At 35.2% G+C, this 24,392-nt stretch overlaps 1 protein-coding gene across 1 annotated transcript; it reads right to left on the minus strand.

Moving 5' to 3' along the window:
• Positions 1–294: 294 nt before the first annotated feature.
• On the minus strand, positions 295–19,354 carry LOC137932516 (putative mediator of RNA polymerase II transcription subunit 12). The gene is made up of 6 exons (XM_068776168.1): positions 19,181–19,354; positions 13,493–13,622; positions 12,461–12,534; positions 2,278–2,403; positions 1,276–1,830; positions 295–711 (listed from the first exon to the last, which is right to left on the minus strand). Exons 1-6 carry the CDS (start codon positions 19,352–19,354, stop codon positions 295–297), a joined length of 1,476 nt encoding a protein of 491 aa, XP_068632269.1.
• Positions 19,355–24,392: the final 5,038 nt, after the last annotated feature.

The following is a 24,392-nucleotide window of genomic DNA, read 5'->3' on the forward strand; positions in this document are numbered from 1 at the left end:
TGTCTAGGGTAGAGAAAACGATCCAAAGTCCAGTCATCCTAGCTTTGCGATAAACGGATCAAGTGTAAGCTTCATGAGAGAAATAGCAAGACCATGACTGCCCTGCCCACAGCACGCAACCAAGAAATTTTTAGAGTCGACTTTCTATTTAACCAAATTAAAACACCTTCATATATTTATAAGTATAATTTACAATTTTCTTAAACGAGTATATCTATATACTATTTACATATCAGTACAGAGTGATTACCACCAGTATTTTTGGCTACAGTGTTTTTAACTTAAAACTTTGTATCATTGTTGTTTCTTGTTGAAAATAGATTGCGCGTATTTTCCGAAGTACTGTACGGCGGGGAAGACAGGCGCTGCTGCTTGAGCCTGGTACCCTGGGTTCGGCTGGGCGGAATATTGGATTTGGGGCTGAGCTTGATGGTATGCTTGTGGCTGTTGATAGGTCTGTGGCTGCTGGTAGATTTGTGACTGCTGGGCTAATTGCGCTTGAGGTACAATTTGAAACTGCGGACCCTGTCTGAAGTATGCCAATTGCCTCTCGTGTGCGTTTACTCGAGGAAGAACGGGTGCTGCCTGTCCAGAGTACTGCTGAACCTGTTGCAGGCTCTGGTGGTACGGGTGGTGTATAATAGACTGAGGGGCCTGGTTCTGGGAGAAACTGGCGAAGCTCACTGGTCCCTGTGGCTGCGTTGGGGCGTTCTGCAAGTCACATTAATACTTGTTCATACATAATAATAAACAAACATAATATAAAACATGATTATAGCCACCAATCTAACGGTCCACTATCTAGGACACTTACATATCGGTATGATAAACACGAGTCGAGTGACAACTCGAGTCGAGCAGCCCACTTAAGGATTCTCAGACCTAAGAACTTAGCGGCAAAACATCTAAAATAACAACCCAATTTAAGGCCCCCGATATACTCTACCGGTTAATTTTCGATTATATATAAATTCGATCGATTATTTATTAAATTTCAACAGCCAAATGACGGTCTTCATCTAGCAAAAAGAATTTGAAAACTAAGATACATTCACAAATCGGATCATACTAAAATTTACGCTCTTGATACCAAACTGAAAAAAAATCTTATAAAAGCGACCCACTAATAGCAAACAAGCCATCAGAGATGAACACATAGGACACGTGGTAAAGGTACAACAGAGTTTTTAAATGTTAACCTTTTACCAACATGAAGTAAAAAATTGTATTCGATGAACTCTTTGCGATGGAAATATATTATTACTAATATAATACCTGCGGCAGTGGCTGAGGCTTCACGTAGCTCTTCAGCTCCGGTTGGCTATAGATATTCTGCTGCACCTCCTCTTGTCTTGAGTACGTAACTCCTGGTTGTACATACTGGAAGTTTTGGGGTTGTTGGTTATGGACGTATGCTTGTTGTTGTAGCTGTTGACCCTCGGAATAGTACGTTTGAGGGGCCAGGTTATATTGGAGAGGAACTAGATTCTGTTGATCATCTGAATAAGCTTTGGGCGTTTGCTGATACTGGACCGATTGAAGAGCTTGCTGACTGTCCAGCTGCTTGAACTGCTGCTGAGAGTACTGGATAGGGATTTGATTATAAGCTGTCGGTTGTTGGTAATTGGCTTGAGGTATTTGTTGGTACTGCGGCTGGTTGTATATTTGAGGCGCAGCGAAGACTTGCTGCTGGAGACCTGTTTGACTGGACACCTGGGGCGTGTAGACTTGCGGTGTGTATTGTACAGCGTTTGGTTGTTGGTAATGCTCGCTATACGCCAGTTGCGACGGCACTGGTGCCGACACTTCATAAGTCGTCGGTGTTCCAGTCTGTAAAAATGTGTTTTATTTAATATTTTACGTTTTAACAATGAATTTAACCAGAGGAAATCCTGCAGGATCCACCCATGCCCTTCGATTAAAGACGAACACGTTCTCTTACCATCCTAGCTTACTAATATGAGATCTAATCTAATCTTAGTCAAGTTTAATGTGATTTTTTTACCTTAAGGTCATTACAGTAGTTGGAACATTTCATTTCGCAGTAGCGAAATTACTTATTATTTTTTTTTTAATTAGTAATCAGTTTGTCTGCATACTTATCTGTGAAGAAACTCATGCAGTCTATCCCTTATTAGGAATACAAGCTGCAAGATAAATACTAATAACGGTACCCTAGTTTTTCTTGGCAATAATAAACATATTTTTGGCCTGTCGATCAGCGTTTAAATGTAAATAATTTAATTAATAAACTTCTTTTATGTTTCATAGACTCACTCGTGGTTGATACACTGATATGGGCGCGAAGAGTTGGCTGGCTATCGCGGCCTGGTAGGAGGGCGCTTGGCCTGCCAGAAGGTCTGAGAACTTGGCAAACTGCGGATTCGGCGTGGGGTATTCTCTCTGTCGAGAAACGTCAGAAACTTAGACGACTTTCTTACCGAAGATAGATGACGGTCAAGGAAAGTCATTCAAGGTCATAACTTACTTATTAAAGTAACGTAAGTACGATTATGTACTACAAAAGGGAGATTAGGTGTTAGAAAAGTTAGAGTAATTACTAGAAAAAAGAGAGAAGATACTACAAAAAGGCGAGTACTGGCAAAGGTAGAGAAGTTACTAGGAAAAGGAAACGTAAAAGCAGACCTTGTAATTAGTGAAACGTACACGTAAGTTGCTGAACAAAGAGAGTTACAGGATTTACTCATACGTAAAATCTTTATCCAATATTACCCATCGGTTAGTATAATGATAATATTATAAATATTACTAAAGGTCAAGATGATGAGGGACATGATGATGATGACAATGATAGCGAAGATGACGATAATGTTGATTATGATGATGTTGAATTTATCGCTTCGAGACCACAGCTTACAAACAGTGAAATGGACAACAGGATATTGATATGATTTAGTATCAATAAATCGAAACATGTAAGTAACATCCACGACCTGTGACCACGAATAGAGATTCCCGCAGTACTTTACCTTTTATCGAGAATTACTTGCATGACAGACTGAAATAACATTAAATAGACGGAAAGTTTTTTAACACTAATGAAACCTTTGATTAGCAAAGATTCTTTTAATAAGGTGCTAGAGATGAATGTTGTTAATTCCAAGGATTGCTTGTAGAACCAATGCTCAATGATAAAACTCGGAGGATCTACTCGCCTTTCCACTACATGCACAAAGAACATTGCAAAGAAAAGCGGTCATAGCTTGGAAAAAATTTTAAACCAGAAATGTGGATAGATGTGACCTAGAGTCCGTAGTCCCTTGCACTGGTCCGATTAGGCCCGAAATACGTTAGGTACAACAGCATCGGAAGTTAAACACACTATCAAAGATTGGCATAGATGGTAAAGACAATCCGCATGAAATTTTCTAAAACGGTTATGATCATTAGTTGTGAGGGATTCAATGCAAGGTGTAGCAAATAGATGCCTAACATGGCCAAGGTAAATGCTCGGTAAACGGGCTCTTTCCTTATTAGATGAAAGCCTTTCTGTATAATGTACGGACGTAACAACGTTACCTAGAAAAGAAGGCATTCCATCATTTGGAAGTTGTGACGTCACGACTTAATGAAAGTAAGCAATTATAAGAGCACTAACAAATGTAAGTCATTCGCGAGCGGATACCTTGCGCAACCCGCCGGGGTCAACGACCTGATAATATTTAAGTTATTTAACTGTAATTACGCAAGAACTGAAGCACGGACGGGTACGCGCGCCGCAGGCCGTTTCGGTCAACTTTTTTCATCTCGTTTTAATTGATGCAGACATGTTGCAAACGTACTGGTATGTGTCAAATTAGCAGGTGAACTTTAAAACAACTTATACTCAACTATGTCAACTATTTTAGGTTTTGGTAACTCTAAAATAGGAGATAATAGATTGTATTACCCACTCTATACAAAAATCAATGGTATTAAAAATAAACAACGTAATGGTAAGATAGTATGACAAAGCATTTCCAAAACGTGTTACCACATTTTTTATCTTTTATAGACGAATCATTTGATCTCTGTCTCACGGTTCTACTTAGTCTGGCCATAAATACTGTTACTATTCAAAAAAAGAAAATATTACGTTTGAATTTGGAATCTGTCATTTTTATATGATTGCTTGATGTGTTTTCTTATTTTCGCGCCATTATATTGTTAAATATTTTGTTATATTAAAATGGAGTGGGGTGATAAAGAGAACCGAATCGCTGTGATTGCCTTACATAAAGTAGGTATGGAGAAAAGTGCAATTTTTAAAACCCTCCACCCGCTTGGTATTAGTCAAATGTTTGTTTACCGGGCTATTGATAGGTACAATGATACCTCCTCTGTTTGTGACAGAAAAAGATCTGGCCGTCCACGTACCGTTCGTGTGAAAAAGGTGATTAAAGCAGTTAGGGAAAGAATTCGAAGAAATCCTGTCCGTAAGCAAAAGATTTTATCTCGGGAGATGAAGATAGCTCCTAGAACCATGTCGCGTATATTAAAAGATGACTTAGGACTTGCAGCCTATAAGAGACGTACTGGTCACTTCTTAACTGATAATTTAAAGAAGAATAGGGTGGTAAAATCCAAACAACTACTTAAGCGGTACGCAAAGGGAGGTCACAAAAAAATTTTGTTTACGGATGAGAAAATTTTTACAATTGAGCAGTATTTTAATAAACAAAATGACCGTATTTATGCTGGAAGCTCTAAAGAAGCTTCGCAATTAGTAAACAGAGTACAACGTGGGCATTATCCCACTTCAGTGATGGTTTGGTGGGGTGTTAGCTATGAAGGGGTGACTGAGCCATATTTTTGTGAAAAAGGTATTAAAACGTCGGCACAAGTTTATCAAAATACCATTCTTGAGACGGTAGTTAAGCCTTTAACTAACACCATGTTCAATAACAAAGAATGGTGCTTTCAACAAGACTCGGCACCGGGTCATAGAGCTCGATCCACCCAATCTTGGTTGAAAACTAACGTTCCGGACTTTATCAGCACTGAAAACTGGCCGTCGTCAAGTCCTGACCTTAATCCATTGGATTATGATTTATGGTCAGTTTTAGAGAGTAAGGCTTGCTCTAAACGCCATGATAATTTGGAGTCCCTAAAACGATCCATTCGGTTGGCAGTGAAGAATTTTCCTCTAGAAAGAGTTCGTGCTGCTATTGATAACTGGCCTCAACGTTTAAAAGACTGTATTGCAGCCAATGGAGACCACTTCGAATAAACATTGTATATTTTTAATAGTTATATATTGATGTATTAAACTAACTCACTATGAAAGGAATAAATGTTACGTATAAAAAAAAAATCGTGCTTTTCTTTATAACAATATTTATGGCAAGACTAAGTAGATACACGCTTGGCTAGAAGAAACCTATTCATTCTTGTCTTAAAGACTCCTAAGTTATAATGGGCTGAAAACAGTGATGGCGGTAGGTTGTTTTTTTGGCTGTTCGCGTTGTAAAAATTAATTAATATAACATAAAATTAATAAATATTTCAAAATGATAACTTGGGATAAGATGATTTCAAATATGTGTAAAAGTTGTTGATAAATGAGCTTTACATTCACGGCTTTAAAAATTTGTCATGCTGTATAAAGTATAAAGCATCCCAAAAATTGTAAAAATAATTGTTAGTGTAAAAGAATTCACATTATATAAATTGAGAAGCAATTTCTCGAACTAATTATGAACATCTGTAAGTGATATAAATATAATGACCGAGTTAATAGAAGGCTGTTCTCGTCCGAAAGTGCATTTGGATTTCATGTAATTTGATAATTTGAAAAATATAATTATAAAGCATCTCAATTTCAGTGCTAGTATTTACCAATCTGTACTCTTTTGACATATTTCTGATGACCTAGGCGACCAACATAAATACTCAAAAATGGAAATTGATAAGTAAAAAATACATATGTTTTGATTCGTACAGTGTTAACATGATTCTTTATTTGTCGATCAATTGAGTTGTGATAGCTCAGCGACAGAATACTGTGACTTGTAACCGTAAATCGCCGGTTCGATTATACGATTATATAATTCACACTCTGCGCTTTAATATCATAGGATTGTTACTGCTCACTAACAAGTTTCCTGAGCATGCGCAGCAGCGCCCTCTGCGTGTCATAATAAGCGTGCTGGTTATATGTGTTATATATATATCCCCCCTATATATTGTTGACGGAAGACTATGTCTTATAGTAGGCGTTTATAGACTGACCAGGATATAAACTAACACTTATGCTTCTACCACTTTGGAATGCGCCAGTACAGAATGCAAAAATGATGAATAAAATCCCGGCAACGATTCTACCGTAACAAAGTATGACAATTTACTCTATTCTATAACACATTTTATTTTATATTACTATTCTTTTTACAAATACATAATATAATATAACGTAGCGACGGGTTCTGCACGCAAAATACTCGCGTCTATTTTCAATACTCCAATACATAAAAGGAAATTTCTTATTAACCTCATTACATCGATATCTACTGTAACTAAAGTCGAAACGATATCAACAGCTGTGCTAAAAACCTCTGACCTGGAATGTATTTATAAATTATCCATACCAGTATATATCCATCAACTTCAAATAAACTTAAGGAAATTATGTTGTTAAGAGAAACGTCCTGATAATTGCAAATGATAAAATCGAAGATATAAGTCACAACTAACTGATCCTTCTGGACATACGGCGGAAACCTTTGTCCAGCTGTGAAAGTCCTACGGATGAAATGTTAAAGATGAACTCTAGGGTCGGCATATTCGCTTACTTTTTTATTGAAATGTTTAACGCGTTTTAGTAACCACCCAAGCCGGTGATGTAACTTTGCTTATCACTCCATGGAGAGTCCGCCCCAGCAAATTAAGAGCTCGGCTTCCTCCCCTCCTCGTACAACTTGAGGACACTTGTGACTTTTTTAACATTTTTGAAATGTTCGTGACGCTATATTTCATCATCTTGCTGGACCTTAAACCTGATCAGCGCTAAGGGCTGTGGTGTCGTAGTTACCATTCATCTCTTTCCATTGATCAAAGGCTGTCATCATTTTTCCTGATTATGTAACGGAAAAACTCAAATACCTTTGTCTTGGGCTAGACACGAATGTTACGAATTGCATGGACTACTCGTAGAATCAATGTATCAATACTGATGAACTCGTAGCGTGCTGCCGCTTTTCCACTATACGCACAAAACAGCTTTCAACCACCACAGTAAAAATCTAAGAACTGGCCAAGAGTGGACCGAAGCTCCAAAAGAAGGCCTCATACTAAGCTAAGTTATTTTAAATGATCTTCCTATCCACGCTTATAGATTGGGTAATGCATTTTTGAATTAATATTTTTACTAATAACTTATACAAAAGCACTACTAATACAAAAATAAGAATAAAGAAAACTATGGACAGAATGAAATACTTGGAATCCCCACTTGCGCAAAAAGTAGTATAACTTAAAGTACCAGCAGTAACTTTGTAGTTATATGTTTGAAGTACTCTCCCAAAAGTTGCCTTTGCTTTTGTGTGAAACAGACATTGAATAATTTAGAGCAAATAAAAAAGGATCAGTTTACCTAATCATTCTCCCAACAATGATGAAGATAATAAAAAAACTTGTAATTTCTGACTCTTGACTCGTGGGAAATACCCCAAGGTCCGTGGGTACTTCGTGGGACAATACCAAACATACTAAAGCTAATATACTCGCAATTGTGCGTCGCAGTCGGCAATGTTTTGTGGGAATGTTACAGACACCCGTAAACCTTGGACCTTGCAACATTGTTCAATCGAGAATCAAACCTAGAACTTAAATAATTTATTATCCACTTTCCATCATTCGTAGCGATCACTTGAGTACGTAATGGGAACATTCCAGAACACAATTCATCAAATTGAGCATCGCTATCTTAATCTTAGGGCATCCAGGGACTTCAACATACATTTTTCACCGGAGATCGTCGATCTCTTAGATCGCTTGGATAGTCGCACCTTGTGACCACACTCAACAGCAATGAAAATAGTTATATATATATATATATATATATATATGTGTGTGTGTGTGTGTGTGTGTGTGTGTGTGTGTTCAATTCTTTTTTTTTTCTTTCTTTGATAGTTGTCGGCAATGTAGAAGGTAAAAGGGCTAAAGAACGATTATACAAGACTGTACACGCAGTTACAAAAGATTGCAATACAACCGTGTAAGGCTCCATCAAAATTTCCGAATAAAGAAAATTCTGAAGAAAAATGTAAAGGGAGACTAACACGATAGGCCTGATCCTCGGTCGCGGGGAAAAGGCTACAAAAACATGTAGTTCTATTCATACTCGTCCGTCAATAGAATAAAAGAAAACAAAAAAATCTTTAGTTGCGTTCAAATAAAAAGTCTGAATCGAAAAGTCTTGCCGGCGGTGTACACTTGGAAACTTTCCTCGACGATGGCGACGGTGAATGAATTATTCACAAAAGTGGAACGTCCTCAGTTTTGCCGTAACGAATATAACGCGTAAGCAGAAAGAACTTAAAAAAGTCCGCCATCTTGCATTCAAATGACAACGGGGAGACGGATAATGGCTTCGCAGTTCTCCAGAAATTCATTTAAATTTTTTTGTAGATTTCATTTTTTAAAAAGTTGAACATTTAAAACTAATTATTGATAACAAAATTTTTATATTCAATTATTGAATATTCTGTACCTTTTATTTATGTTTAATTATCAGAAATTTAGTCGATAAACACTTCACTGTAGTAATATTTTGAATTGAAATTGTTACATAGCTTTTATTAATATATTAGAAAAAATCAAATATAAAATAAATAATAACATTAAAGCTGTTATTGTAATAAAAAATCTAACCTATATACATGAGGTGTCTTGTATTTTAACGCCGAGGATTCAAAAATAGGATAATAAAATATTAATTAATAAAACTTATCAAATTATCATTAATGGAACACCTGTACCCTATATTAAGGATATCTGTGAAAGTGATCACAAAAACAACATATGTATGGGTTCATTTTGAAGACTTCTTATTGTTCATTTTAATTCTAATTTGTATCAAACTGGACTCTTATAAAGTTTTGCTTATGGTATAAATAATAAAAAGTGGAAGAAGAATAAAAAACGTTGACGTAACCATACCATTTCAATGGAATTCGTGAATGTTTAAAATTTAAAACGCGTTTTGGATTTCTTACAGCGTACATCTATGTATATATATATGTTGTTGTGTTGGACGTTTTTAATCAAGGGCAACGGAATACGGGATTGGTCTTCGTTCCAACAGCGGCGCGCGGCGCGGACAATTCAACTGTCATTGCTCTCCTCCTCGCCGAGCTGAGACCTGTATTCCGAGCTCTAACGAAAACATTTATTTAGACTTTCAAATGTTACTTTAATATATAACAACTGAAACTTGCATTACATTTGACTTTAATTATCTCGAATAATACGGACAATTACTAACAGTAAAATTTTTCAATTGATAATATAACTTGCAATGAATAAAGGAAATGCAATAAAATTTTATTTTCCTATATTTTTCATTATTTATATATAAAATAGAATTTAGGCAAAAGATTCTCGTATTGCTTTCGTGACATAAATTAGAGGTCATAAACTTGACACCTATCCCCTGAAGCCGTGGTATCCCAGCGATAAACCACTGAGATTTGCTGATAGTAGACCACTGATTCGATTTCTGAGATATAATCTTATATAATTCACACTATGCATTATGCCAGTTTGCCACTGCTTTTAAAAAAAATTTCCAGAATCTTCTGCGTATATACTAAATTGCGAACCCAACCCTCCTGTCAAGTGTGGTGATCATAGTATATCTTCCCATAAATATCTTTGGGGGACTCCTTTGCCTTGCATAGAGTGTTTGGCTGAAACGAAGATGGACACGCCACAAACTTATAGAATATTTCAGGTATATTTCTCAAAAGAAATAAATACCATTTAATATAAATAGAACACACCCACTATTAGTATATAACCCAATTAATATATCCCATCCATTAAACTTCGTTTGTTCGCACAATTTATAATTATAATGAAACACTGAAACGTATATTATATTATTATATTGTATCAAATTTCTAGACTCCGCTGGGATTGTCTAAACACAAAAACACGGTGCGTTAGCTAGTGCGATATTTGTGCAACGGACGTGTTTGTTTAGGATTCGATTAACAACAAGCCACACGTTCATATTGTTTGTACCGTAATAACTGTCTGTAACAACTCTCAGAGGGTAGAACAACTTCTTTGTACTACTTCTGTTTTCACCTCTTATTCCAGACTGAACGTAACAATAACATGCTGAAATAACTTGTTAAAGCTCTTATTTGGTTATAACATTTTTAACTATATGATGAAAGTAAATATGATAGGAGATAAAATAGTAAAATGTGTGTAAAAAACCTTATTAACGAATTTTACTTCTTCTTTTCAGCCGACGGTCGCCTAGTACAAGACATAAGCCACAAGGACCACCACAACGACCAGTCCTGCGCTACCCGCACCAGCGATTTCCCACGACCGTTCCTTTGTCATCAGTCCAGCTAGTGGGGGCCTGCCCACGCCACGCCTACCGGCTCGTGGTCGCCACTCGAGAACCTTTCACTGCCACTTCAGACAATCAGTTCGTCGAGCTACGTCGCTGATGTTGGTTCGTCTGCGGATCTCATTTCTAATTCGATCTCGCAGCGAACCGAGCATAGCCGTCTCCATTGCTCCCTGCGTCACCTCGAGCCTTCATATGAGACCCGTTGTAAGTGACCACGACTCAAATCCGTATGCCATTACGAATTTTACTAATTATACTTGACAATAATATAATAAATATAATGTGATGTTTAATTATATTATATTGTATATAATATTGGCTGTCAAATTTGACAGTTGAACGCTGTTAGCTGTTAATTTCTTTGGGAAAAAACATTTTAACACTTTTCACTGTACATCACTTAAATATAAAACATTAAGTAACCAATAACGTTTTAAAGTTATAAATGAATAAAAAAGTCCCCACACTGTGTAATAGTGTATCGCGAGGTAATGTAGCAGTATGTGTTGTTTATATTTTAACTTTTATTACTCACTTGATGTGTAAAAATAAGATTTGTGAGCAAAATTCAGTAAAACCAGTTTACGTATTTAAAAAGCTCTGTGGCCGTAAGCTCTGGTAAATGCAGACACCGGAAATACGGAGATGAAAAGATTCAAAAGCTCGCGCACGCAAATTGTGACAGTTTAGAAATGTACACCAATTTACGTAAATCTCGCATAAAATAACCGACTTAAAAAGTGGAAGAATTTTTATAACCTCCACTGCTTTTGTATGGTTCATTTCGTCTGTGAATTTCCATACAGCGAAAATATGGCATTAAAATTGTTTGAAAAATATGCCTTTATAAATTTCCTGTGTTAAGTTTTTTTGCCACATTTCCGTAACATGCAGATAACTACTGTTTATGGGTAAAATAGGTTGTAAAAGATCACGTTAGCATAAGGGTCATAAAGGAACAGGCTTGCTGGAAAAAGATGACATAGAATCTCAACGATACCGTCCAGGCATTTCAAGACTAACACAACCTTTAATTATGAAAAAAAAAACATTTTAATTTAAACCAATATCGATTTACGCCCGGGAGGTCAAAAACTTAGAGTGTATCAGAGATCTAACCACCCGCGTAAAGTGTAAAAATTATATTTCAGTCTGTACTGACGCGTTTTATAATATAAGTACTACTATTTCAGAGTACTTACAAGATATCATCATCATATCAGCCGATAAACGCCAACTGTAAGCCGTAGGCTTCCTCCAAAAATAAGCTCGAAGAATAAAAGGCTTAACTAGGTAAAATCCTTATCTTCCGTCAGAGACCATGATATCGAAGTGGTCTTATATATATTAACAGACATCAAAGGAGGACAAAAATATAAAAAATTGGGTTATAACAACTCAACCCATAATTTATAGTAAATAAATTATAATATTACTGATGTATGTAACTATAATCATAAATATTATAAACTATATGTAATGTATTAAAAAAAAAACTATTTTCAGGAGAGATATAAAAAAGTTTGGGGGAGTTGGATCCCATACCAGCATTTTATGAGAGATCCATTGCCCCACATAAGTACTGTGAAGATTTTAGTGGATGGAAATATCTCATACTCTTCGTCTTCTCACAGAGACGTATCACAGCATAGAATCAAGGAAAACCAGTTAGGATTAGTTATTAGCCTCTAACACTGAGTAGAGTTTTTTGGATAAAAGTTCTACTAAACACTGCCTTCTCTCTAAAGAGCAGAGTAACTTGTGTATAGAAAATTTTTCTTCCGTAGTGTAGTGTAACTGCTTGGTAACACAAATATAGAAGTGGTGATCAACACAGACCTACTGTCTGTCAGTAATGGTGGTACTAACCTGCGACGGTGATTTGTCTGCCGGCAGCTGCTTCGTGTCTGCGTACTCGACTCCGGCGTTCAGCGAGGAGCTTACTGTAAGAGTTCATATAATTAGAATCATTTGTTAACCGTTCATATATAAAGTAGTTTTAATAGTGGAAAACCGACGTCCGTTGAGGCTGATTGATGATGAGATTCTCGAGTGGTGATCACTAGACGGAAGGCGCCGAGGGTGGGCCTCTACTAGATGAACAGACGATATAGTCAAGGTCGCGGAAATGCGTTGAGCAGCGCAACACCGCTTGCGGGAATCTTTGGGAGAGGCCTATAGGCCAATAGGCCTCTATCGACCGATATGAATGAATGAACAAAACTTCATTACGAAAAATATAGAGACGTAAAGATTTCAGAGTAATGTTCGTTTAGTTTTTTATGTCAAAATATTATTTTTAATTTTTGTTTTTAATAATTTCATACTTTAACTAACTGATCACGCAAACGTTGTTTTGCCGTATATGTTATTTCTAGGAAACATTAAAAAAAACTAATAAAAATAAGGGTTGATCGTAGAGGGATGAAAATTTAGGGTTGTATTTATTTTTGCATGCTGTATCATAAAAAAGTAAACAAAAAATTTTGTCTACAAAAATTTAAAGGTAGACCACCCTTAACATTTAGGGGATGAAATATAGATGTCCAATTCTCTACCCTGGCCGATATGCACGCTAAGATTCACGACAATCGGTCGAGCCCTTTCGGAGGAGTTCAATCAAGCACATCGTGTCACGAGAATTTTATATATTAGATATTACATAGTTACTATTGACTATTATTTCTTAATAATATAAACGATAATAATATAAATAACATAAACGTAATATATTTTTTTTAAATCAAATGTAAAATAAAATAATATATAACAGTGTTCATGGAGCTTATACTCGACTTAAAGTTTAAGTTTTACTTTTAATTTTAAATATTACAAAGGCTTGAGTTCTGGTAATAGAGTCATTAGTAATATAGTGATCATTCTCTCCATCGATCTGCTCACCTGTAGATAAAGCTGGAGCACGTTTGTTCAAGCTCGGACTCTCTTTTGCCAGCGCTCTCTTCTCAGGTTCCGAAGCTCTCCCTCTGTCGTGCAGCTCGGCGTGGACTGCTGCCAGCACCAGAAGACACACCTGTAAACAATACAGTTAATACAACTTTATCCATTAGAGAGGCTTGCAAAATGTGAACTAAATTTCTGGAGACTGGAATGCAAGGCCGGTAAATATTAATATGATTATTAGTTTATGTACTAGATATAAATTCTTTAAGTCAATCCCAGAATACACACTATATCAATTTATACATAATATACTGGAAGATGCAATGCAACTCACGTAAGCATTTATGTTATTAAAACTGAAAAATATAATCTTTTCTGTACCAATGAAACATTAGGAAAATAATTACATAATTAATAATATTAAATCAATTAGGTACACAATATTTAAATATTATCTAAATCAAGTTTTTATATTATCATATTGCGTTACAGTTTTTTTTTATAACAACGAAAAAATCAAATTTGCACGCATTTGTTCATAAATGTCAAAAGAATTTATATTATAGATATAATTTTAAATAATTGAATGTAATTTTTTTATCCCGCATATTTATGACAAAAAAGTACAAATAGAAGCACCAAACTGTACAAACTTTCCGAAATTAGGCGCCCTTTTTATTATTTATTACCATGCAGTTATGTTATAAATTAAAGTTTTAATTTGTTTATAGTTAGCTAAGCTAGCTAAGATCCAATATATTCGAGTTCTTCTCGTCATTCATTATGAGTTCCCTGCGGAAAGTGTCATATACTTTCCAAGTTTGTGACCTCTCTGATTAGATGCGCATGTCTTATGGGTTTCTTGAATTTGTTTATACAATATTTAAAGGAATCATTTTACACATATTAAAGAATCGATTATATTTCGACTTACACTTCAATTTTACCTTTTTACTTTAGTTAATTAAAATTTAAAACACCAATATACAATTAAAAATACAAAAATTACATAAGAATTTGTTATTTCGTAACAATAAGCACAGATAAAATATGATATAATTGGTATAAATAAAAAACAACATACAGAGACTGACGACCGCATTCTATTTTCGAACTGTCACTCAAATGAACTGGTCCACGCACGGAGCTTGCGTCTCAATGTAAGGCGAGAGTGTGAATACGCGTAATATATTTGCGCGGAGGCTTATATGGGCAGCTTGAACGACACAGTTCACCTGCGCCCGCGCATTCCCAGTCGCCGATGCGCTTCTTATTCATATTATATTTCACTTATAATCTAGATCAATGGTTCCTAAAGTGGTCAAGGTGGCCACCGGAGATCTACGGAAGGCTCGACAGGGGTACTTTGACGTGACAAAAAATAAGACTTCACAATACGTAAACCACAAGCCAAAGGAGTCCACAAAAACTAATATTTTTTATTCCAATTTATTAAAATCTACTTCACCTTTCAATATAGGCAGAACAATTTTTTAAGAAGTTTAGGTACTGTTACTTCTAAAAACTTACATAATCCATATAAATTACAACGTGTAAAGCCTGAATGGAAATAAAAGTAATAGAGTAAAAGATATGATGAAAGAAGCAGAAGAGAGAATGTGATATGTGAAGGGTGGAAGAAGAAAAAAAAAGAATAAAATACTGAAAAAATATTTCATAATGCAAGATCCTGCCATAGATTAAGATAGAGGAACGAGAGGCCCCGCAAAGAGAGGGTCCATATGAAAAAACGTGTTGAAACCTGCAAAGTCATCGTCACCATACAATTCGTGTTTACACTACCAAGGGATGAAATACTACTTGTGTTGTGTGTACTTCTTGTGTGATTTTTCATCTATATAAATACGATCTAATCTAGATCTAATCGTCACATTTTTGGTCGAGTTTGGGGAATATGGTAGAAACAAAGCAGCAGGAGTTCCACTGGAACTGGAAGCTTTAAAGTCTAGGAACCTCTAATATATATAGATACAGTGATCACTTGAGTCACGTACAAATGCCAGAAGAGCCTGATTTAAAAGAAACTAAAATTGTAATTGCCATTTAGTGACATCGTTCAACTTATAGTTAAATGGGTTCCAAACACGATAACCAAAAAGCTTTCTCAATATTTCTTAATAAAGTCGTTGGTCCAATTGATTCCTAAGCTGCATTATAACTTTAATATATTTTCCTGACCTGATCATTCCATGAAGCTCCCGACGCGAGCGCTCAACAAACCTCAAATCAATTGATAATTTATATGAAAGCTGGTGACTGGCGGGTGACTCTCGGGACAGCTTTCGAGCTTCCTAACTTAAACTTAAATCAATCTGATCGCCTTCTCTGTTTGGTTATGTTCTACCACCTAACCTTGTAAATAGCAAAGCAAACGATAACCTCTCATCTTAAAAAAACCGAAAATTTAGCACAAAATAAACTTGCAACCGGCAGATATATTACTAATCATTATAAAAGCATCCTTTTATTTTGTATCAGTATCTACACTACCTTATTCATGCAGTGTAGGTCCAAATAAAACAAAAAACGCACAAGCTCTGCCCTATTAACCTTTTCACAACTTAGCTCGAAGTTTCCCTCGGGAACCTTGGCTCAGCCCGTTATAGCTTTTAAATCCAGGCGGGCGATGATGGCGTTAGAACCCAAGATTTGGAATCTTAACTTGAGCCATCATTAAATACATATTTAGCATTCGTAGACAAGTGCGCCCGAGAAGGCTGGACCTTATATTAGTCCGTTGTTTTTGTCTGACTAATACAACTATCAGTTCGGAATACGTTATTATGTAACTATAGTAACGAACTTATACCAGGAAACTGGTAACGAAGGTGATCGGGGATTGGCAACTCCTGATATATTCCCGCCAATATCGGTTCCGAAAAGCCCGTTTAGTTTTAGAATAAAATAAAATATCTTAAACTACAATCAAATGACCATCTCGGAAGCTGTCTATTTATAATATATATATATATATATATATATATATATATATATATATATAACATGTATGTTAAATATTGTTGACTTATATAAGAGACCGTGTATTCTCCATTTATAACCGTCGCGGTCGCCGAAATGTTAACAATAAAGGTTTTGCGGTTCGAACTATGACATACACAAACATAATACCAATAGAACTGTACCCGCGCGGCTTCATACACAAACATTTAATGAACTCGCAAAACTAATTTTATTAACAATGGATTTTACACGAGCGCCGTAATGAATGCCCCCGATAGGGCTCCGCAGCGGGACAGGTAGTTAGAGGGAATCTATTTGACTTTTGAGCATTGTCGCTGCGGACCAATGCTCGGTGGGTTGTATGCGCCCTTATTAAAAACGGTCACAAAGTTTAGTTGCGCTGAAACTTTACAATTGTGTATTCTCGAAGCGTAGAACGTCCATCCATGACGAGTGTGCCAAGTCCTCAAGTTCTTTAGGAAAGTTGCACAATACGTAATTAATAGGAATAAAACATAGTTGAACATAAAATATTGTAAGTCTTATTATATATTTAATCTTATTAAGATAGATTTATTGAAATTAAAATAAATAATGTAAAATTGGTGTACATGAGAAAAATAAATAAAATAAATAAAGCTGTGATACTGCAATAGAAAATACAACTGAAGTGTTTGAGGATGGATGAAAGGAATGGAATGATTGAGAAAGGAAGATGGAATTATGGAATGATAGAAAGGAAGAATAAAAGACATTGTGAACTATGGAAGATGAGGACGAAAATAAAAAATTCATGTGAAAAAATTGTTAAGAAATAAAAAACCCTGTTCCGAACAAAATAGGGGTGGAAAGAGAGGCCTCATATTAAAAAAAAAACAAGTGTGCCAGGGTAGACAATACTTCGCAGTATTGATGGACGCTGCAGCATAAAGATTCCGCAGTGGAGATCGTTCGACCCAAGGACGTTTAACCGTAAGATGGACAGACGGCCTTGTTAAGATCGACGGAAGACACTGGACGCCGCTTCCAATCGATGTGATCTTCTTAAAACTGGAACACGTATATTACAACTTAAGTATGTTAAATGCCTTTCACTAATCTGCGTAATGTAACTCCTTTAATAATTATAATGTAACTCCTTCAGGTTATATAATGTCTTTGAACGATTATGAAATAAATTTAAAAATGTATCAAATGATATCTTGGTAAATTCTTACTTATTTATTTAACAATATATACATATCAAGACAGCAAGAAAACTAGAATAGAGTCAATAGAAGTACATTTTCTCCGTCGCATATTCTTGACAGTGGTCGCGGTCATGCCCCTTAGCTCGGTGTTTGGCGGAGTGAGAGCATCTATTTAATGAATTTTAGTGGTCATTTTTAACACGTTTACACCGGAGCCAGCCACCGGTGGTATGTGTTCGACAATTAATTATTATTTTATGAATTTTTTTAAAACATTTCAAACTAAATGCTGGCTCACCCTAGACATACCCACAACACGTCTTAACTCTTGTAGTTTTTGATAATGGCATAATCTCTGCTCTGTTTCTTGGACAAATTCTGGTGCTTCCTTGCAGCGTCTACAGGACTTTATTTCAGACCAACAAATACACTTTCATATACACGGGGTATGTGTCAGTATATTTGTTTTTTGACCAAAAGGTGATCAATATCTTGTCTAAATTGTGATATATTCATATTTTTTGTGCTCCATCTCGTATAAATATATCAGGCATTCACGAGGAAGATTCCTCATATTAAGTGTACTATTTACTTTTTCCCTACCATTTAATTGTTTTACGTAAATATCTTTACTCCGATAGTTGTTCTGATAAGTCATCACCGTTCTTGGCAATTTTATAATCAAACTAGCTGATCCCGCAAACGTTGTTTTGCAAAAAAAAAATTAATTAACAAATAAAAAATAACGGTTTATCGTAGAGGGGTAAAAATTTAGGGTTGTATGTATTTTTGTATGCTGTATGATAAATAAATAAAAATTCGTCAAAAAATTAAAAAAAAAAATTTAAGGGTGAACAACCCTTTTCACTTAGGGATATGGAAAATAGATAGTAGCCGAATCTCAGACCTGCTGAATACGAATATAAAATTTGGTAAAAATCAGTCAAGCCGTTTCAGAGGAGTTTAAGTTCGAACACCGTGACACGAGAATTTTATGTATTAGATATAGCATTGGGCTTTACTTTGTCATTTGTTCCTCGTACACATTTACACTGGGGATTCTACGAGGTAGTTAACATAGTGGTATAAAAACACATCTGCAGGTCTGGACAGACAAAAATCGAAATCAAAATCGGTCCTAGCGTGAACGTGTTAATGAAATCTATCCGTCTTGTTGGAGAGTGTCCACGACATCGCTTGCCTTAAACTTTCCCCAAAAATAGATCTAACTACAAATGCTATCTAACTGCAATTACTTCGAGTATTGCATCGAGGACATTTGTGAAAGTCATCACTAAAAATCGACTGCCGAATATTCTTATATCTGAACGTGTTTTTGATTATCTATTTTAAGTTGAAGGGTGAAAATAAAGGGAAGCTCATATTGTTTCTAGTTTTTATGAAATTAGACTCTTCCTTTTCTTAGCATACATTTTTTTAAAGCTTTCTTGTCTGCCTTTAATCAACAATTCCTCTTATGGAAAGTAACACTCAGTAGTTACCTATTCACTCTGACCCTGAGGAGACTTGGGAAGCCAGCAGGTCGTTCCAAGCTCGGGCTGTGCGGATCAGAAACGTTGAGTGGAAACGCTTGGTGCACCTCCAAGGAAACTCCACAGTGTAAGGTTGGTACTGAGCCGACTTCTTGCTCGTCCTGCAGAGAAACCGAAACAGGGATGGGGAGATCCATTGAAAAAATTGCTTATCTTCTTATTTTGCTGTATTGAATATGTACATAAAAATAATGTTTCTAGATTCTAAATTTCAAAAAATAATAAACACGTCAATAAATTACTATGTAAACACTGAAGTTTTATTTACAACAAGTTTGTATGACAGCAAACTTAACAATTTCATACGTGAAGACAAAAGAATTGATTTTTGGCCATTATTTCTGAGTAACTGAAATAATGTGTCATATATATATATATGTGTATATATATTTATATTTATATATATATATATATATATATATATATATATATAAATGCACGTTGTGTATGATATCCTTTATAGAATCGTACACTATGCATTTGACCATGTAATCTTTAGCTAACTTGTTGTGCATGAGTCCACGAAGGTTTTTAAATTGGGCGGTTTTTTTTTATTCAATTTAAAGTGAATATTTGTGTAATGTGTTTCCTTCAAATTAGTTTTAATTGGTTGCGTAGCAGCCCAGGGCACAGATGTTTATTTATATTTCACACTCCTTGCAATTAACATTTTAAATTCAGCCGAAGGACGTTCACTACTAAAAAACAGCCTCCTACATAGATTAGGACCGGTTAAAAGCGGCCTGCAATTATAACATAACTGTAACGAAAGTAAAAACAATTGGCTTTAATTAACATACAATAGACTGTTTGTTGAACAGTGGCAGCGCAGCGGCAGAGGAATGAGACTTGCGATCGCTGGTCGCAAGTTCAATTCTAATACAACGTTATATATCATTTACACTTTGTGTATTAATTATATAGTATTGCCACTGCTCACATACAGGTTTCCAGAGGATAGGCAGCATCGTCCTCTGCGTGGCGATTATGGTACATCCTGTAATAAATATCTTCGAAGGAAGCCTATACCGTGCACGGGCGAGATTGTTCGTGTCCGTTTTATTATTATTTATTGTGCCGTTTAATGTCGTTTTTTAATTTATTTTTAAATAGTTATTTATTCATAATTATTTATGTTTAATTGTTATTTTTATTTTGGTATAATCTGGCGTAATTATTGCCAAGGTTGTTTATGTATGCTTACAACAGGCATATTTATTTTTATACTTTGTTATATGAAATTTATTTGAATTATTTTTGTTAGAGTCAAAGTCAAAATAGTTTTATTTTATAACATCATTAATAATAGTCAGTTTTAAATTAAGTGTACCTTAGTTCGTAACGCGGCATCTACTAAGACGAAAAGTAATTTATTTATTTATATAATTACCATATGTACTTCTAGTACGTCGTTAGCAGCTGTACCAGTTTTAAATTGTATTACAACTGTCTACATCCTTCTTTTTAAATAGCGAAATAATTAAATAATGCATTTAAATATATTGAACAACAAAAGCATAATTAAAATAAGAATTACTATGTATTTTATAAAATTCAAACTATCTTTAAATTCTTTTTAAATATTTATTCAAATAGGTTTTTAGATGCAGTATTGTATCGTCGATTATTTTAGCAATAATAATAATAAAGCTTTATTTCATTCCATGCAAATGACTTAAAATTAGTAATTTTTAATTTTAGATAATAGTTTTAAAAATTTTGTACTAAATTATATGGACCTTTTCAAGGTAAAAACCTCCTCCAAAGGTTTTTATTTTTCTCTATCTTTGGCAACTTGAAGCCACCGGTGACTCGCCGTAGCTACCACCTCGTCAGCCCATCTGGCATCATGTCTGCCTCTCGCTCTGGTTCTTCGTGGTCTCGTCCGTCTTATAATCCTTTGTGTCCACCTGTCTTCAGCGAACTTCGCTACGTGATCTGCCCAGCTCCACTTTCTTTGGAGGGAATAGGTAATTACATCTGTTACACGCGTGTTTTTGCGGATGGCTGTGTTCCTTATTTTCTCTTTTAATTGGTTATACAAGTAGCTTCTTTCCATTCTTCTCTGAGTGGTCTGTGTTTTGTTACTAGTCTTCAGGTCAAACATCCAGGTTTGTCATCCGCATTTTAACATTATAAGTAGTAAACTAAATCCGGCTCGGAACGCTAATCTGTTGAGAAGAGCCGGCCAGACACTCAACAGTTGCTCTTTTATAAGAAATTTAACAATAATTCATATGTACATTATAATATCAACCATGTACACAAATCAACAAATCAGGTTACACTACATACATTTAAATCAACTAAAAATTCTATATTAAAAATGCTATAAAATGTGATAATAAGATTTATTTAAAAATACTTTTTAATTAATAATTAAAACTAAGAAAAGGGAGAGCTTTGATATCTCGTGGAACTTTGTTATATATACGTACACTCTATTGAATTGAAGACGAAATTTAGACGTCGCGTGTTTTTGTATTTTTTTTTTTGTATTTATTATATAGTATCGAAATAAATATTAAATTTAACTTTTATTCGATAATGTAAAATTTAGTGATATCTGGCAATGGTTTGGAACTTGGCAAAAGTCTAGCATTCACATGTTCTCGGACCATTACGTGAATATATTAGAATAAATTGCCTTGAAAAGTTCTAGATTTGAAATTAAATGATCCTACAGACATTGACCAGTCTTAGCTATGAATTAACTAGAAGATTAAAATATAAAAAAACGAGAATGTTGTTGGTGTTTGTTGTAACTGTTTTGATACACGGCATTGTTCTACATTTAAATAAATTTATTGATGCTTGATGGCGACATACAATTGGCCATGTCAATAAGTAGAAAAAAAACATTTTAGTTTTTTTAACATTCAACGATATTTATCTATCGACATTGCGAATACAGACCACACTGCAAATATTTTGTATTTGTTTCACAAGAATCTTCTATAAAGTATGAGGAAACTTATTAAAAAATTTTAGTAAAATCGGTAAAGTATTTTTCAATTTACACCAAATGAAATAGGGATCCACTTTTATTTAAACATGGTGATTGGTTTTGAGCATAAATGCTTTAAAGAGGTATGGCTGATTTATCTGCGATAATTTACAGATATTTTCAATTATAATTTATAAAGTTAGTAAATCTCCATTAGAATGCCACAAGCAAATAACTTCTTGCGGTATAAAGTCTGCATCAACCGATAATAAACAGCAATGAATTTTAACATGTACTAATATGAATTTTGAAAAAGTTTTTTGTTTGTATATTATGATTGCGTTATTTACTTTAAAGTGTATAAATTGAACGCTTTGAAACGAACGCTTTTTTTGACAGTAAAAAGTCTGTAGGAATAGATAGTAAACAATAATTGATTTTAATACGCGGTAATCCGAACTCTGTATTCACCACCACGCATGTTATCTACATGTTATCAACATTGAACAATATTTGTAAATTGACAAAGTGTTTCATTTGTTGTAGTTCCTCTGGATGTACTGCAGGAATGCCCTCGTATTGGGAGTGTCGTCGTAAAGACATCGTGTTCCCTCTCAGGGTGGGCGAGGTTATTGATGGCGTCCCAGTGTCGAGAGGAGAAGGAAATTCGTTCCGCGGGCGATGCTCGCGAGTAATGGCTCGTTGTTGTGCAACATTTGTCAGCGGCCGACATAACGTCTGCTGCGGTTACTCGGAGATACATTTCGCTTGTGATCATTCACTTTTTATACCATTATAGTAATGTACAACAATCTACAGCAATGTTTTCTTTTTTTGCTATGACTTTCTACAGATTTTGCCATTGCCCGGCAATGTTCCATCTCTTTTAAGCCTGAAAATAATCACCACATTGTAGTTTATCATCAATTTAGTCATAGGTCGTCAATCTAGACATAGGCTTCCACTTAGTTTTCCAATAACAGCGTCTTTCGACGACATATACTCTACTTTATGTTCAGCTGTCCATCTGACCTCACCTTCCTCTATATTTTTTAGAGACAGAGACTTTGATTTTACTAAGTTTTTCAGTATAGTTTCATCTTTTTCTTTCGTCTGTCATAATATCCTTTATTTTACTTTTTCCTTTCTTACATTTTCTTTCATTCTTATTGCTTTTATTTATATACCTTCTATACCTCGCCTTCTGTCCTTCGCCACATTTTTCTTTAAAAGCATTTATTTACAATTGTTATTTTTTTAATAAGCCACAGTTATTTTTACATATCCGTTTATTTCGCCTTAATTTTTACTACCTCCTTTATTATAATTTTTGTTTATTGCATGAAAGTGTGACGGAACCCAACGTCCCTCATCAGAGAGACAATGCTGCCACTTTCTATTTTTAATCCTAAATCTGTTCTGATGCCATAGAATATGCAACAGTAAACGATTTCGTGCACCACGGTTTGGTCTACCGCAAGGTCACAGATGTACGAGGGATTCCTTAAACCTATGCAGGTACTCAGAGGATTCTCATCCCCCGTGCCTCGTGAACGTTTGGAACAGAACCGGGTCTAGCTCGATTATACGGAGCCTGCTCGTTTGTCTACCTTGTAAAGTGACCCTAGGCTTTGCTGAAAACTCCTTGTTCTCCACTCTAGAACTTTAAGACCTCAGCAGGTGTCTAGTCTGTGCGCTAAGAGGCCAGCTCACACCCACATCAAGTTATTTATCTTCTTAAACTGAGCTATGTAGCTTATTCTCGTTCGTCGCCGGATCACCTCATTCTTACATCGATCACGCAGATAAATTCTGCTACTAGAATATAATTTTGTACTTAAAATTTAAATAAGCTACCAAAAAATATTAATACTGCTTATCACTGGATATATGTATATACTATTTTAACTGCGTTGTTTATGTATTAGAATATGTAGTTTTTACTTATGTATTATTTATATTCTTTAATATTTACGTACATTAACATTTCCAACCCCTTCTATTGAAGTAGGGATGAGGATGCGTTGGAACTGGGCATTGTTAGTGCGTCGTTAAAAACAATCAAGACACCAGTGAATTAAAAAAATAGTAAATTATCATAATAATTAGTTGACTTCAAGTAAGTTTATATAGTTAACATCCGGCGCTTATCGGCGCCGGTTTTGTGCTTTGTATAGAAACTCGTCGCTTATTACCAGCGCGCATTACTCACGCTGGCTAGTTCCAAC

Source organism: Battus philenor, unplaced genomic scaffold, assembly GCF_028537555.1.
Source record: "Battus philenor isolate CCGP_79_NKW_IND1 unplaced genomic scaffold, ilBatPhil1.0.hap1 SCAF_11, whole genome shotgun sequence".
Classification (NCBI taxonomy): domain Eukaryota; kingdom Metazoa; phylum Arthropoda; class Insecta; order Lepidoptera; family Papilionidae; genus Battus; species Battus philenor.